Source organism: Ursus arctos, unplaced genomic scaffold, assembly GCF_023065955.2.
Source record: "Ursus arctos isolate Adak ecotype North America unplaced genomic scaffold, UrsArc2.0 scaffold_8, whole genome shotgun sequence".
NCBI classification, from domain to species: Eukaryota; Metazoa; Chordata; class Mammalia; order Carnivora; family Ursidae; genus Ursus; species Ursus arctos.
The window spans coordinates 35,006,330-35,021,105 of NW_026623100.1; the positions used below are offsets into that span (position 1 = coordinate 35,006,330).

The window sequence follows — 14,776 nt, forward strand, 5'->3', positions numbered from 1 at the left end:
ACAGAGATTTGCGCTTCCATTTATTTATTTATTTATTCTTTTTTTAAAGATTTTATTTATTTGAGAGAGAGAGCACAAGCAGGGGGAGGGGCAGAGAGAGAGGGAGAAGCAGGCTCCCCGCTGAGCAGGCAGCCCGATGTGGGGTCCATCTCAGGATCCTGGGATTGTGACCTGAGCTGAAGGCAGATGCTTAACTGACTGAGCCACCCAGGCACCCCATCTTTCTTTTTTTTTTTTTTTTTTAAGATATATTTACTTGATTTAGAGAGACAGTGCAGGAGGGAGGGACAGAGGGAGAGGGAGAGAGAGAATCTCAAGCTGACTCCCGCTGTGCATGGAGCCCAATGCTGGGCTTTGTCTCACAACTGTGAGATCATGACCTGAGCGGAAATCAAGAGTTGGACTCTTAACTATCCCAGCCACCCCGGTGCCCCGAGATTCCTCTTTTCTCATGCCTATGAAGCACAAACAAAAATTGATCTATTAGACCATAAACAATTATATGTAGAAATTATAGCACTTTCTGGAAGGCTGTTTTGCAACACGTATTGAAAGACTTAAGAAAATACATGATCACTAATCTGATAATTCCCATTTTATGAAAACTTACCCCTATGAAATCATCAAGAAATGCACAAAAATTTAACTATAATTGCTTATTGCAGCAGTGTTTATAATAGTGAAAAACTGGAAACAACAAATATGTAACAATGGGGGAGGGTGATCAAATAAATTATTTTACCTATATACGATGGAATTGCTTTTAACCATTAAAGAATGATGTTGTAGAAGAATATTTAATAAATAGGGAAGTAATCCACATTACGTAAAAAAAGCAGAATACAGAACACCGTAGCCCACACAGGAATCTATACACATAGAAAGAAATCTGGAAGGATATGCACACCAAAATGTTAAGAATAGTAATCTCTGGATGGTGGAATTAGGACTTTTATGTTCTTCTTTTAGGTGTTTTTTTTTTTTTTAAGATTTTATTTATTTATTTGACAAGAGAGTGAGCACAAGTAAGGGAGAGCAGCAGGCAGAGGGAGGGGGAGAAGCAGGCTCCCCACGGAGCAGGAAGCCCAACTCGGGGCTCAGTCCGAGGACCCTGAGATCATGACCTGAGCCGAAAGCAGACAATGACTGAGCCACCCAGGTGCCCTTTCCTTTAGGTCTTTATTCTCTACATTGAACATGTATTATTTTTGCAATAAAAAAATAGCAGGTGTTATTTTTTAAAAATACCTCTCTGAGCAAAAGCCAGACAAGATTGAAAAAGTTAACACAGGGGGCGCCTGGGTGGCACAGTGGTTAAGCGTCTGCCTTCGGCTCAGGGCGTGATCCCAGCGTTCTGGGATCGAGCCCCACATCAGGCTCTTCTGCTGGGAGCCTGCTTCTTCCTCTCCCACTCCCCCTGCTTGTGTTCCCTCTCTCGCTGGCTGTCTCTGTCAAATAAATAAATAAAATCTTTTAAAAAAAAAGAAAAAGTTAACACAGATGACTCTGAGCTGTGTACTCCATGTCGAAACCTATTTCTCTGACTGCACCTTTGCTTGGCTTGCCCCCAGGGAGACACATCTGGAGACTACAGGAAGGTACTGCTCATCCTCTGTGGAGGAGATGATTAAAATACAATCCAAGAAGGATAGGAGGATTCCCAACACTTTGGATTTTTTTTAAGTTCATTTTTCTACACTGCTATTAGCATTATCTCAGAATGCTTATTTCCAATTAAAACGCCTACAGATGCTTCCTAGGGTATAGACTGACTGTATTATTATTCATCTGTAATTACTCACTATGATGCTTTAAAGCTGTACTTGCATTTCAAAGCTTATAAAACCTAAAAGGAGATTTAAAATTAGAAATAAAAATGTACTCCATGTTTTTAACAGATCTCTTCTTTGTGTTTCACAGAAATTGGAATATATTAAATTTATTTCATGGTTTTGATGAAAAACTATTAAAGTGAAAGACTGAAAGACTGTCCTAAAATCACTCTGCTTCCCTAAGTCTATTTTCAAAGTGGCTAGTAATTTCTTGATTTGAAATTGTGAGCATCTAGTTTATAAGAATATCCAATTTGCTGTTTCACCTGGTCAAACTTTGAAGATATCCAATAATCTGCTTGGTTTAGATTTTGTCTATACTCTTAGTTGATCTCTACAAAAGTTTGCATGGGAGACTTCCTTCCTCACATCTTATATTAAGATTATTTACTTTCTCCAGGTTGAAGTATACCCAAATCAGCCACTTACCTGAACAAATTAAATTCTTTGTGTGGTTATACAGATCATATATGTGTGGTTAACAAACATAAATGCTGAACATTCCACAATATTATGGTTAATATCTTAATCTAGCTGGAAGATGAATGGAAGAAAATTAAGTGTCCAACTAGGTATTATTTTGGTGATGGTGTACTGTTCTGAATTTACTTTTACTTAAAGGAATTTTTTTGTGCTAAAAATAATTTTTAAAATATTTTTCAATTTTGTTGATTTGTACTAATTTACATTTGCATTGTGTCTTTGAACTCTAGAATTATTCTGAAGTTGTACTTGATTTTATTCAAAAGTTCAGTTTGTATACAACATGGAAAAATAATTTCAATAAAACATGGTGTCTTTAAAATGAGGTATATTCTTTCTCTAATTGACTTTTCCACGGTCTTTAAAAAAACGTGTGTCATTTAGCTTCTGTTAGAAACTACAACATTAAGAAAAAATAATATATTTAGTCACATATACCAAACACTACTTAATGGTATAAAATAACGTATTAATTTATTCTCCGAAAATGAGTGATGCTTTCTGTTCTACCAAGTAGAACATTTGTAGTAAGTAAGAATAATTGCCTTCTTTGTTCATTCTATAATATCTGTTGTATTTTGATGGATGAAATATAAAGGGTTTTTTTTTTTCAATTTGTTTTTACTTGCCTATTGTAAATGCTTGAGTTATTGGTGAAGGCTATTTGTATGAATACTTAGTCATTCCCATTAATTATAGGAAACAGTACCGCTGCTTTGATACCTACCTAGAAAAGTATGGAATCTCCAACTTTATTTGGCTTTGGAAGCATTACAAATTTTTGGTATTTTATCTTTAAATTATATAGTTAACTTAGCCAAAATTTTAATACAAATTGCATTTGCTGACTGAAAGCAGGATAAGGCCACCTTGGAGGAATGTTTTTTTATTGTCAAAAACAAGCATGACTCTGGAATATAATTATGAGGCAACTTTGTTTTTCTCTCCCACTGTTCATCTACATTTATTCATGGGCCTATCTCTTCTCCTGGCTTTAGATGGAAATACAGATAGAGGATAGAGCTGGGTCTTTTCTGGTCACTGTTAGGTTTTAAAAAGTCCTACTTTGCATCCCTTAAGGTCATTGTAGTAATTAATATGTCTAGTCAAAATTCCAAACTTGATTTACAGTTGAAGCTTCTTCCCTTGTTTAGCTCTGGCCTATTGCCAGCAGGAATAAAGAATATGGTGGACTTCTCTTCTTTCTCCACCTCATTTCTTCCACACGCCCAGCCTTCCACCCCAGCCCACACTTAGCCAGGGTTGTAGCAGGAGGGAGAGTAAGGGGAAGCAGGGAAGTCCTTACCTGACTGCTCGTGCTGCGGTGGTACAGGGTCAGCACTGTGTACCATTGACAGTTAACACTGATTCTTAGGGGCATTCTCCTGGGTTCCTTTATCAATCCCGTCACCAGGGAACCACTCGTCTTCTGTTCCTTTGGCAAGGCAAATGTATTCTCCTTTTCCAGCCCCTAGGAAACTTGGTGATACCCTCAGGTGCTCTTTGCTGAAGTCAGTTTGTCCTTCCACCCAGACCTCTAGGACAGAATCTAAGATGATCCCATGCTGGCTGTCTTCTGGTGGCCCACACTTGTTCCGTGGGAAACACTTGCACATCTTTTGTGCTGACAAATTCTGGGCATGACTGATGCCCTTGCTGCCATTCCTCTGTCCCTCTCCTCCCCATCCCCCACCAGGCTGCCTCAGTCAGCCTCTCCCCATTCAAATTTCTCAGGGATGAGTCAGACGCCAGTCCACTGGGGCCCCAACTACACATAGTGCTGATGGGAGTATAAACTGGTGCACTCTTTTCAGAGAACAATTTGGCAGTAGTTAATAAAGTTGTAAAGCTCCTAGGAAATCCACTTCTAGGAGTCTATTTGGTGAATCTTTGCACATGGTGTTCATTGCTACTCTATAAGAACATTAAAGTAGAAACAACCTTACTCCCTCAAAGGTAAACAAATTGTGGGTTAGTGACACAATCAGCAGTGAAAATTAACTGGAGATTTGTCAACTAGATAAGTCTTAAAAGTATCATTTTGAGAACGGAGAAAGGTGCAGAATGATAGGTACACTATGATTCCATTTAATTATATGCCTAAATGTTCTCAAGAACATGTATTACTTATGGGTATAAGAACATGTATGGGAAAAATGATACACACTATTCTCAGGATGGTGGTTACAATGGAGGGAGAGAGAGACTGAGATGGAGGGTGAACTCGTTCTATATTCTATTTAAAAGAATGAATCAAAGAATTTTAATTTTAAATTATCATACTTGTGGTGGGTCCATAGGTGTTTATCGTATTACTCTGAGTAATTTATTGTAAATACTTTATTTACAAAGTAGCCGAAGGGAGTCAGGGAGTGAAAGTCGGCTGCCCGGAGTCCATAGCAACTGCTGTACACTTCAGGCAGACAGCTGTAAATTTTGCTTGGGCCTCCAGAAGGCACTGTAAGCCCTGCCAGTCCCGGTACCAGACCCTACCCAGACGTTCCATTGCCGCTAGGAGGGAAGCTAAGGAGTGCAGGGAACATTTGCCACAACCCGGCTAGAGCAGCAGAAGGCTGATGTTTAAGAAACACAAAGGCCTAGCAAACTCCACATTGTAGGTCCTCCTCCTCCCCGAGGAAGCCATGCCAAATCTCCGCAAAGCGTGATCCCAGCAAATGGTGAGCTCTTCTAAGGAAGAACCCAAACTGCGCCGTCCTTTTAGCCCCTTGCCTGGCACAGAGCCTACTAGGTATCCGGAACTCAAGGAACCTTTGCAAAAAGAATCAATGAGGCGCAACTCCCGGTCGAGCCAATACAATGAGGTGTGTAAAGTAACGCTAAAATCTAGGTTGGCCCCAAAGCTCACGGTAGTGTGAGACCCAGGCCGACCGCAGGCCAGCAATCACCTAAGCGCCTAAGCTATTCCCAGTTCCAGCCCGCGTCCCTTTCAGTGCAGGCTCCACCCACCAAGCACACTCGTCTTTCCCCGCCTCTTCCGGAGGCTCGCCGCGCGCACGCGCCCTCCGGTCCACGCTTTGTTGCGAAAGCGAGGGGGCGAGGTCCTGCGGTCCCGGCGCGCCGCGCGGCTAGACGCGGCGGGCGGGGCGGAGGATGGAGGCGGTAGCGTCCGCTGCAACGGTTGGGGCTGCGCGTGAGAAGGTGGCGGTGTAAGCAGCCGGGCTGGGTGGAGGCCGGCAGCGGCCGGGCCATGGCGGGAGACGGTCTCCGTTGGGCTCCCTGAGGTGCGCTCCCTGAAGTCCCGGGGAGCCGTGGTCCATGGGCTCGCTGAGCAGTCGAGTGCTGCGCCACCCGGGGCGAGCCCGAGCCCACCAGGAGCCGCGTTCTGGGGCGGGGGGCTCGACTCGCAGGCCGGAGACTGGCGGCGATGCGGCCGGCCACGGCTTCTGTTACTGCCCGGGCAGCCGCAAGCGCAAGCGGAGCAGTGGGGCCTTCTGTTACTGTCACCCCGACTCCGAGACAGACGAGGATGAGGAGGAAGGGGACGAGCAGCAGCGGCTTCTCAACACCCCGCGCAGGTACGTGGAGGGACGCGCCCGCACCTGTTGGGCGATTCCAGGGCTGCGCCTGGGGACATGCCGGGGGCCGGGTGCTCTTCGGGGTACGGTGCTCCCCAGCGGGTGAGGAGCCGACGTGCCCTTGACCGGGAAACGTGGGAGCCAGCCGGATGCTGAGCGGATGGGGAGCGCCTTGGGAGACGCCTGGCGTTCTGGATTATAAACCACAGACGCTGCCCGAGTGGTATTACAGCTCCAAGATGAGACTGGCAAACGCCAAGCCAGAGCTTGTGCCTCATTAAACCTTAGACTGGAACGGCTGGCTGGCCTTCCTAATACACCTTTGTCCTCTCTGAGTGGGTGGCAGGAGAATGAGTTGTTTTGCATCCGGTTACCTTAAGGGGCACCCCTACTGTCGTCCTCCAGTGTAAAGGGAAGTGATTGCTTACGCGAGGAGTTCTCCTTAACTGTAAAGGTGAAGTTTATCAATAGTGTACATTTGTTCCTTACTTGGAACAAAGTCTTTCAAGTCTCTAGTACTTGAACGTTGACTGTGGATGTGTGTGTGTAAGTCAGTGCTGCAGCTTAACCTTTTTTTGAAAGAGTTGAAAAACAGGATGTTTACTTGTGAATTAGAAAATTAGAACGTAGTTTATGCGTAGAATGTTTTCACATAAAGCAATCTCGTTGCTTTTTTTTTTTTTTTTAAAGATCATCATTGGGTTCACATAAATGTAATTTTTTAAATGAAACTTTGAAAAAAGATGTAAAAACTTTGCTACACAAGTGTAACTTACTTATCGTAAAAAGTATTATGGATAACCTCTGTTAATAGTTTGGTATCTAAAAATCTTTCATACAGTTTTATGTAGGAATGCTTGTATTTATTTACAAAAATGGACACCACCGCCCCGCTCCGCCCCCCCCCCCCCCCCGTCACCCCTACCACATTTTTGGAGAGTCAGTCTAGTATAAAGAACTCAGATTCTGACTTCTATTCTGGATTCTGTGCTTAATGGCCTTAATTCCTCATGAGTAAAATGGTGATGCTAATACTTACCTTTTAGGGTTTGAAAAATACTAGATTGTGTATAATGCACAGTGCCTGGTGTTGAAGCACTCAGTAAATATTATGTCTCTTTGATAAATTGGCCCCCTTTATTATTATAAAATGTCTCTCTTTATCCCTGGTAATATTTCCACTATTACTTTCTTTTGATAAGTGTTTAAAAGGTATAGTTTTTCCATTGTTTCCTTTTTTACCTGTATCTTTATAATAGGTATGAGAGCGTATAGTTCAGCTAGCTTTTTTTTAATCCATTAGGATAATCTCTGCCTATTAATTATTATTTAGACCACTTATATTTAATGCCATTTTTGAACTCTATGTCAGGGTCCATCCAAAAGAGAAACTATGCCGTAATTAAACCGGGGAAAATTTAATACAACCATTATTAGCAAGTAATGGGGAAATAACTACTGAAGGTAAACTACTAAGGTAAAGAGATCTCTAAAAATATACAGGAATAGAGCATATAAGGGTGCAATCACAACTTCTCAGACTGAGACAGAATACCCAAGGAAGGAACAAATTTGGAATATAGCCGTCTTTCCCCAGCTGAGATTCAGATACTGGAGGTGGTGTGGCCATAGCCCATACTAGATGGTAGAGAAGTTTACTGAGATGTGGTAGGCTAAGGCGGGCAAGCAGGCAGCTGCCATTGGGATGCCAAAAAACTTGCTTGGAGCCTGTCTGGCCCACAAAGCCAAAAATATTTACTGCCCAGACCTTTACAGAAAAGCTTTGCCAACCCCTGAACTACATGAATGGCCTAGAATGGAAAGTCTTTAAAGCAAACCCTTATTAGAAAATACATTGAGAATTTAGTATGTTTTGTATCCGTGGAAGAGACCTGGCTATTCAGCCCAGCATGGATGAAGGGTGCAAGAAAATATTAAGACCTAGAAATTTGTGTGTTGGCATCAGTTATGCTCTCTGAGGTTGTCTGATGTGCTCTCCCACCTCAACCAACTACTCCATTAAAAGCTTTGGCTTCCGTGCCCACCTTCCACTTCATTCACACCTTTTGACAACTGTATTTTTTACTTTTACATTAATGTAACTTAAAACTCAGCTGTTCTGCAACCAGATCTTGGGTGTTTGCTGTGCCTAGACTGTCTTTAAATTTTGAAACCTAGTAAACAATATTTGTTGTTAGAACTATGTAAATACTGTTCACTGCAAAGTCAAGTAGTGTGCTAAGATTATAAATGATACTTCCAGGGTGCAATGTCACAACTCCTTGTTCTTCTATTGGTGAAATTTTCTAACCTCAAATTTAAGTACAATCGTTTTTCTCATTCCATCAAGTGCTCAAAGTCCAGCCCTGTTTTCATTTGCATCTTATTGCAATAGTTCCCTTTTTTGTATTGCTTTTTTATTTTCCTAGAGTTTTCTAACTGCCTTCCCCCTCCTCACCATTGACAAAAGAATACTATTCCTTCATTATATATTCAGGTTTTCTTATCTTTCCAAACACATTTTCATGGTGTCCTCCAAACCCAAGACACCCCCCCCCCCCCCCCCCCCCCCCCCCCCCCGCTCCTGGATCCCTTCATCTTCCTGTTCCATTCTGGATCCATTGCTCTCCAGGTCTGCACTTACCCTGGGACTTAATTTTACCACATCTCTAGGATTGGATCTACTGTTTTTTGTAGCCTGGGTCTTTTTCTTTCTCACCCATTTTAGAGAACTGCATCCTCATGTATTTTCCTCAGAAAGGGTGCAAACGGAGGTAACTTGTGCTTATCTAAATGTAAATTTAGTCTTTCACTTTATTCACCCTTTGGTATGGAACTCTAAAATAACTTCATATCCTTGTTGATATTACTTCGTTGTCTTGTAGCCTACAGTGTTGATGAAAAATAGGATGCTGGTCTAATTCTCTTTTCTTCGTAGGTGACCTTTCTTCCCTCTGGAAATTTTGGAATTTTTTTCTTTGGTATTTTGGAATTTAACTAGAATGTGCTTAAGTGTGGGTTTTTAAATTGCCTCAGCACTTGGTTGATCCTTACAATCTGGAGACTAGTTTGGAGAAATTTTCTTCCATTAATTTTTCCCCTGATTTCCCTTTTCCTGTTATTTTTGTTTTCTCTTTGGATTCCTCTTAACCAGATTTTGGATTTCTTGGAATGTACCTCTTTCTCTTTTCTTTTTTTCCTTTTTAGGTCTTTTTCACTTTATGTTCTGGGAAATTTCCTTAACTTTCTCAATCAGCCTCTGTTTTGGCTTTGTAATTTCAGTAACTGTGTTTTTAGTCTCTAAGAGCTCTTTTTTCCCTTGTTTCCTTTATTATAGTATCCTGTTGTTTTATAAATGTAATAATCTCAGATATCTAGATATACTAATTTTAGAGTGTTTTAAGTTTTCTTCCCCTTGAATTAATATATTTCCTCTGGGGCCTGTTTCTCTCTTTTTAATAGTCTTTAATGCTCCTAATTCTCTTCATGTTGGGTCATCCTTGGTTGTCTGTTTATATTTAAGAACGACTAACGTGTGTGTGTGTGTGTGTGTGTGTGTGTTTTAATTGAGTAAATAGATCTATTTCTACTAAGCCTTCCCTTTAAGTAAGAAGACTGACTACTAAATTGGGTGTGGGTGGGGCATGCTTTGTTTTAGAGCAGAGATTCCCAAACTTTTTTTGTTCACAGCACCCTTAGTGTCTCAGTAATTTTTTTCATGGTACCTCTGGTCCTAAAGAAATATCTCATAGTTAGATTCAAACTACTGCTTAGTAGTAGTAGATAGCATGGTATCTGAAAGATGCTCCTGAGTTTGGTGTGGTGCTCCAGGTGCTTTGACATGTAGTTTGGGGACCATGATTCAGGGTGAATGGGTTAACAGCTCACAGGCTACAAATTCCTCAAATACCAGAATGAGGATTGCTTTGTCTGGGGTGCCAACGCCTTCCTGATAGATTTGTCCACTCCTTCCTAGAACAGCCTTGGAATCTTTATGCCTGAGTTATCTCTCTTCTGGCTCTCTCTATTCTGTGTTCATACATTGTGGAAGAGGCCATTAGGGGAACATGTTTCCCCATTTTCAGCCTCACTTTTTGCCTTTTGTTTCTCCTGAGACTCTTCCCCTCAACCCACACAGGCTTCTGAAGGGCAGATGGGCTTCAACCTGCATCCTAGACCTTCATGATGTATTCCGGGCTGTGGCTTCTGCTGCTCTTTTCTATTACATTTTATTTTCTAACTTCCAGATCCATCAAATTCTCGTCAGGTGATAAGCCCACCCTTACTTTCTGCTGTTGCGGGCTTAATCCTTTCTGTACTTTTAATCTTTTGATGTGATTTGGGGATGGTGCCATCAGAAACTGGAAACTATATTGTCCCATTTATTTCTTACAGTAACCCAATAAAGTGATTACTACTAATATCCTCTTTATATCTGGGGTAACTGAGGGACTCAAACCCAAGTCTCTCCACCACCAAAGCATGTGCTATTTTTACTGTCTGTTGGGAAGACGTGGCAAACACACTGGTTCAAGACATCATCTGAAACAATTACTTCATTTTTTAAAAGATTAAAAATTTTTAACTACCAAGAAAACTTGTCAGGATTGGCCAGGAATATAAAAAGGTATTTATCGGCCTCTGCCTAGGGCTTTTCTTATTCATTGTACCATCTTGGAACAATGATTATCAAACTTAAAAAAGTATATAATTAATCTTTTAAATGAAATCTTATGCAGAAATCCCTCAGATGCACTGCTGCTTTAGCTGAAGTTAGGTGAGGATGCCCAGGGTTTATTCCTCAGCGCTCTCTGGTGGCCCCGAAGACACTTCTCCATTGAGCATAGTTGTGAAAACCTTTGATGTAAGGCTGCAAACCATTTGTCTAATGGGAAAAAAAGTTGTTTAGTTTAAGAATGATTTGGTACCAAAATAAGATTCAATGTAAATTATTCTAAAAATTACTTGGGTAGGTAAAATTTTTACTCTTGTTCTCCGTTTTGTAGTTGCATAGAAGTATCATTGCAGTTGTATTGAGAGCCTCCATAGTACTGTTCTCTAAATGAGGAAGTAAGCAAAAAGCACTGTGCTGACCTACAGGTAATTCATTTAGTTCAATAATCACAAATTGCAAAAATGGTGCACAGTGAAAGGTCACATGTACATGCTGTCCCATCTAGCCACTATTAACCCTCTTGGGAATATAGTACCCTAGAGATAACCACTGTTATTAGTTTCTTATGTGCTCATGCAAATTTGAATATAATATCCCTCTATTCCTTTTACACAATGGATAAGTTGGCTTTATTTCATAGAAATTGAACAAAAGGAGTATTTTGAGTTGTATGCAAAATCAGCAAAACATTCAGTTTTACACATATATAATATTTGCTTTTCTTTTAACAGGAAAAAATTAAAGAGTACCTCCAAATATATCTATCAAACATTATTTTTGAATGGTGAAAATAGTGACATTAAGATTTGTGCTCTAGGAGAAGAGTGGAACTTACACAAAATATATTTATGTCAAGTAAGTATTTTATTTTTCTATTTGAGTAAACAAGGTGGTTACTTAAAAATAACTCAAACTCTTTCAAGTCATGTTCTTTCTAATTGCATTTCACAGCAATCTCTTTGCATGGACAGTAGTTGTTTAAGTCCTCTCATCTCATTTCAGAGTCTTGTTTTATCAGAAATACAGCACACACTTAGTTTGGTCTAGAAGATAGATTTTTATTTTTCCTTGTCATACCAGCCCAGCAAATACCTTTTTGTCAGTTACTTCAGAAAGGTTCTTATTTTGGTGCCTTTCGTTGACAAAAGGGAAAAAAGTTAGGGGCAAAATGTCTAAAGTTAAGATTGCTAAATTTGTTTATTTTGTGTATAATTATTTAAATTGGATGAATTTAGCCAAAATGGTATTTTGTAGATATGGTTGAAAGTGAATGAAAAGTTCTTGACACTTACTCTTCTTTCCTTCTGGAAAATGCAGTTAAATTAAAGACAAGACCCAGCAAATACAGACTAATTCATTTAGCTGGTATACCTATTTGGTTTGTGTGCTGACAATATTACCATCTGCTACCCCATTTTAAAGATTCAAAACTCTCAAAATGAAAGAAAATGTTGCTCTAATGGCTCAAATATTTTACTCATTTATTCTTTCATCAAATGTATCTATTCTTTCTTCAAATCATTGTTGTAGGCACTGGGAATAGAACAGTGAACAATTCAGTTTTTATCCTATGGAGTTTATATTTTCTCTGTTCTTCACCGTTTGACAATAATCACTGGTAAGACAGTATAGTATAAGATTTTCAGTAGAAATATTTTAAAAGAACTTTTTCTATAACATTTTAATCATAATGTTTTTTATTTAAATTTTTTTAATAAGTTTACTTTGGCTTGAAGTTTATAGCTCAGATATCAGAATATCGGTCTCAACTTGAGGATAGGGTCCATATCTTTTTTTTAATCACTGGAAGCAGTTTTGTGAATTTAAGGATGAGAATGCCTCAGTGAAGGCTTTCCCTCTCAAGAGAAGCTGTATTGATTATAGTGCAAACCACATGCAAAAATATAGTAGGCCCCCTAAGGACAGAAACAATGTCTGTTTTGTTTACTGCTGTATTCACAGTGCCTTATACATACTAAGTATTCAGTAAAATTAGTTAATATTTGATCTATTCCAAAGTAATTCTAATTAGGAGAGGTACTATCTAGAAGGTAACTAAAGACTTCATCCATTCTGGTACCTTACCAAGAATTAAGGCCATTCTGGAATTTTCTGATTAGATAAAACTAAACTTTAGATTTATCCTCATTTCTGGGGATCATCCCATTTACAGCCACTAACACAGTAAGGATTCAACAGTAGGAAGGTTCTTAGTCTTCACTCCTCCTCAGTGCATGTTTATGTATTTACCTTGTGTGTTGTCGTGTTTATGAGAGTCTTAAATACATGATATATTTTCTAAGCTTGAAGGAAAACCTGTAATAGACTCAGAAATTGTTTTAACCAAGTAAAAAACTAATGTAAGGTTCAAATAATAATACAGGAATTCAGTTCAGATAGTATTTTGACATTTTCAGTTTCATTTTCCTGTAGACATGTTTGGCAATTCTTTTTCTCTTAAAATAATATGGACTTATTTTGATAGAAGAGTTGCTTGGAATTAGAAATGGGAAAATAATTTGCAAGACACAGAACGTACTGGATAATTGTTTTTTTGTTCTGTTTTTTTTTAAGTCTGGCTACTTTTCTAGTATGTTCAGTGGTTCTTGGAAAGAATCCAGCATGAATATTATTGAACTGGAGATTCCGGACCAGAATATTGATATAGAAGGTAACCCCCACCATAATTACTGTTATGCAGAATTGTAACGTAAACTTTTTATTCATTTAGTAGAAGATAAATATTTTCTTCCAATCTTGTAGGCTAGAAAAAAGCTCCATTTAACACTCCAGGGAGTCAGCTTTGTATTGATTTGCTCCATAGTTTTTATCAATTCTGTTCTATCTGTCCCTAATCTACTTAGTCATGTAGGCCTTATCAGTCTGCTTACTTATGTTTATAAGTGTATCTGCCTGGGATATGGAGGATGTAGGGTGAAGGAAGAAGAGTATGACTATTTTTAAAAATTACATAGAAAAGCTGGTAAAAAAAAAAAAGAAAAGAAAAGCTGGTAAATAGTGTTTATTGATTATTCCCCATGTGTGAAGACTTTCTCTGGGAACAGTAGGATATGAATCATGTAATCGGTATCTTAGAGCTCTGAGTTCTTAGATGAGGAAGCTCAGGCCCAGAGGATTTAGGGACTTATTTTAGGTCTCAGCAGTTTAGTGCGCCTCAGTCAGCCTATAGTTCTCCTAATTCCCATTCCAGTGCTCATTCTCTGCTCCCCTCTTTGATTGCCCAAGTGTAAGTACCCAGTACTCACAACACAGGCAAAGAGGAAAGCTAAGGATATTCATAAACACACACAAGAGTGGCAGTGGAGAGAAGGAAGGACAGGCCTAGATAGCTGTGGTGGCTGGGGGAGAGTGTGGCATGGAGAAGACCAGGAGCTATTCCCCACTCCCCAGGAACGAAGCACTGAAAGCACCAGGGTTAAGATTATCATGGGGTCTGTGTACTTAATGATTGGTCTACTCAGGGTGTCTTCATAAAACTTTTTCCAAGGGTATCTTAATTCTGACCACCAGCTAATGTCAAGATTAGATGTGGAAGAATCCAGCTCTGTTAGGTAGAATAAATGGAAATTTATAACATTATTATTAAGTTAGTACAATTGATCAGTAACCATTATTAGCATTTTAATTAGTGATACTTCTCTTTTATGTACATCCTCTATATGTCTTAGAGTATAAAGATGGTCATTATTGTTATTTTTGTAATACCTTTATAGATATCACTGTTATTTCATTCCCCGTGTCTGCTTTTGCTTTCAGCACTGCAGGTTGCATTTGGGTCACTGTATCGAGATGATGTCTTAATAAAGCCCAGTCGAGTAATTGCCATTTTGGCAGCAGCTTGTATGTTGCAGTTGGTGAGTGTGCACATAATTCAAAGAAAGGATCACAGTTGGATCTTTGTTTCAAAGTATCTATTCTAAAAACAAAAATAAAGCTTATCATTTTACGATTTTTAAAATAAAAATGAAATGTGTAAATATGTCATTTGTGATAGTCATTTAAAATGCTTACCCCCAAAAAATACCACTAATAAAATAAAATGCTTAATGAAAACCAATTTATTATAGATGAGGGGGTCATCATGTCTGTTGTAAGGTAAATGCAGGCTATTTCAGTGTAGATACCTTAGAATTACTATAATGTAAGAATTTACTTGTCTAAGTCCATTTACAGATTTCTGTTCATTAATGATTTATCTTGACTGTTATTAAGCAGATCACTTATGATTA

General features: G+C 39.3%; 2 protein-coding genes across 9 annotated transcripts in view; both read left to right on the forward strand.

The window, feature by feature from the left end:
- The window catches only part of ANXA4 (annexin A4), a 152,529-nt gene extending 149,892 nt beyond the window's left edge, over positions 1 to 2,637 (forward strand). For all 8 annotated transcript variants that reach the window (XM_048222472.2, XM_048222467.2, XM_048222466.2 and 5 more), the window contains one exon: positions 1,572 to 2,637. In XM_048222472.2, coding sequence (XP_048078429.1) covers positions 1,572 to 1,631 — 60 coding nt within the window. In that variant the 3' untranslated portion in view covers positions 1,632 to 2,637. The remainder of the gene's footprint in view (positions 1 to 1,571) is intronic.
- A 2,681-nt stretch (positions 2,638 to 5,318) lies between these two features.
- The window catches only part of GMCL1 (germ cell-less 1, spermatogenesis associated), a 35,580-nt gene continuing 26,122 nt past the window's right edge, over positions 5,319 to 14,776 (forward strand). Inside the window, exons 1-4 of the mRNA XM_026483891.4 lie at positions 5,319 to 5,851; positions 11,258 to 11,381; positions 13,101 to 13,197; positions 14,304 to 14,401. Coding sequence (XP_026339676.2) covers positions 5,592 to 5,851; positions 11,258 to 11,381; positions 13,101 to 13,197; positions 14,304 to 14,401 — 579 coding nt within the window. The 5' untranslated portion in view covers positions 5,319 to 5,591. The remainder of the gene's footprint in view (positions 5,852 to 11,257; positions 11,382 to 13,100; positions 13,198 to 14,303; positions 14,402 to 14,776) is intronic.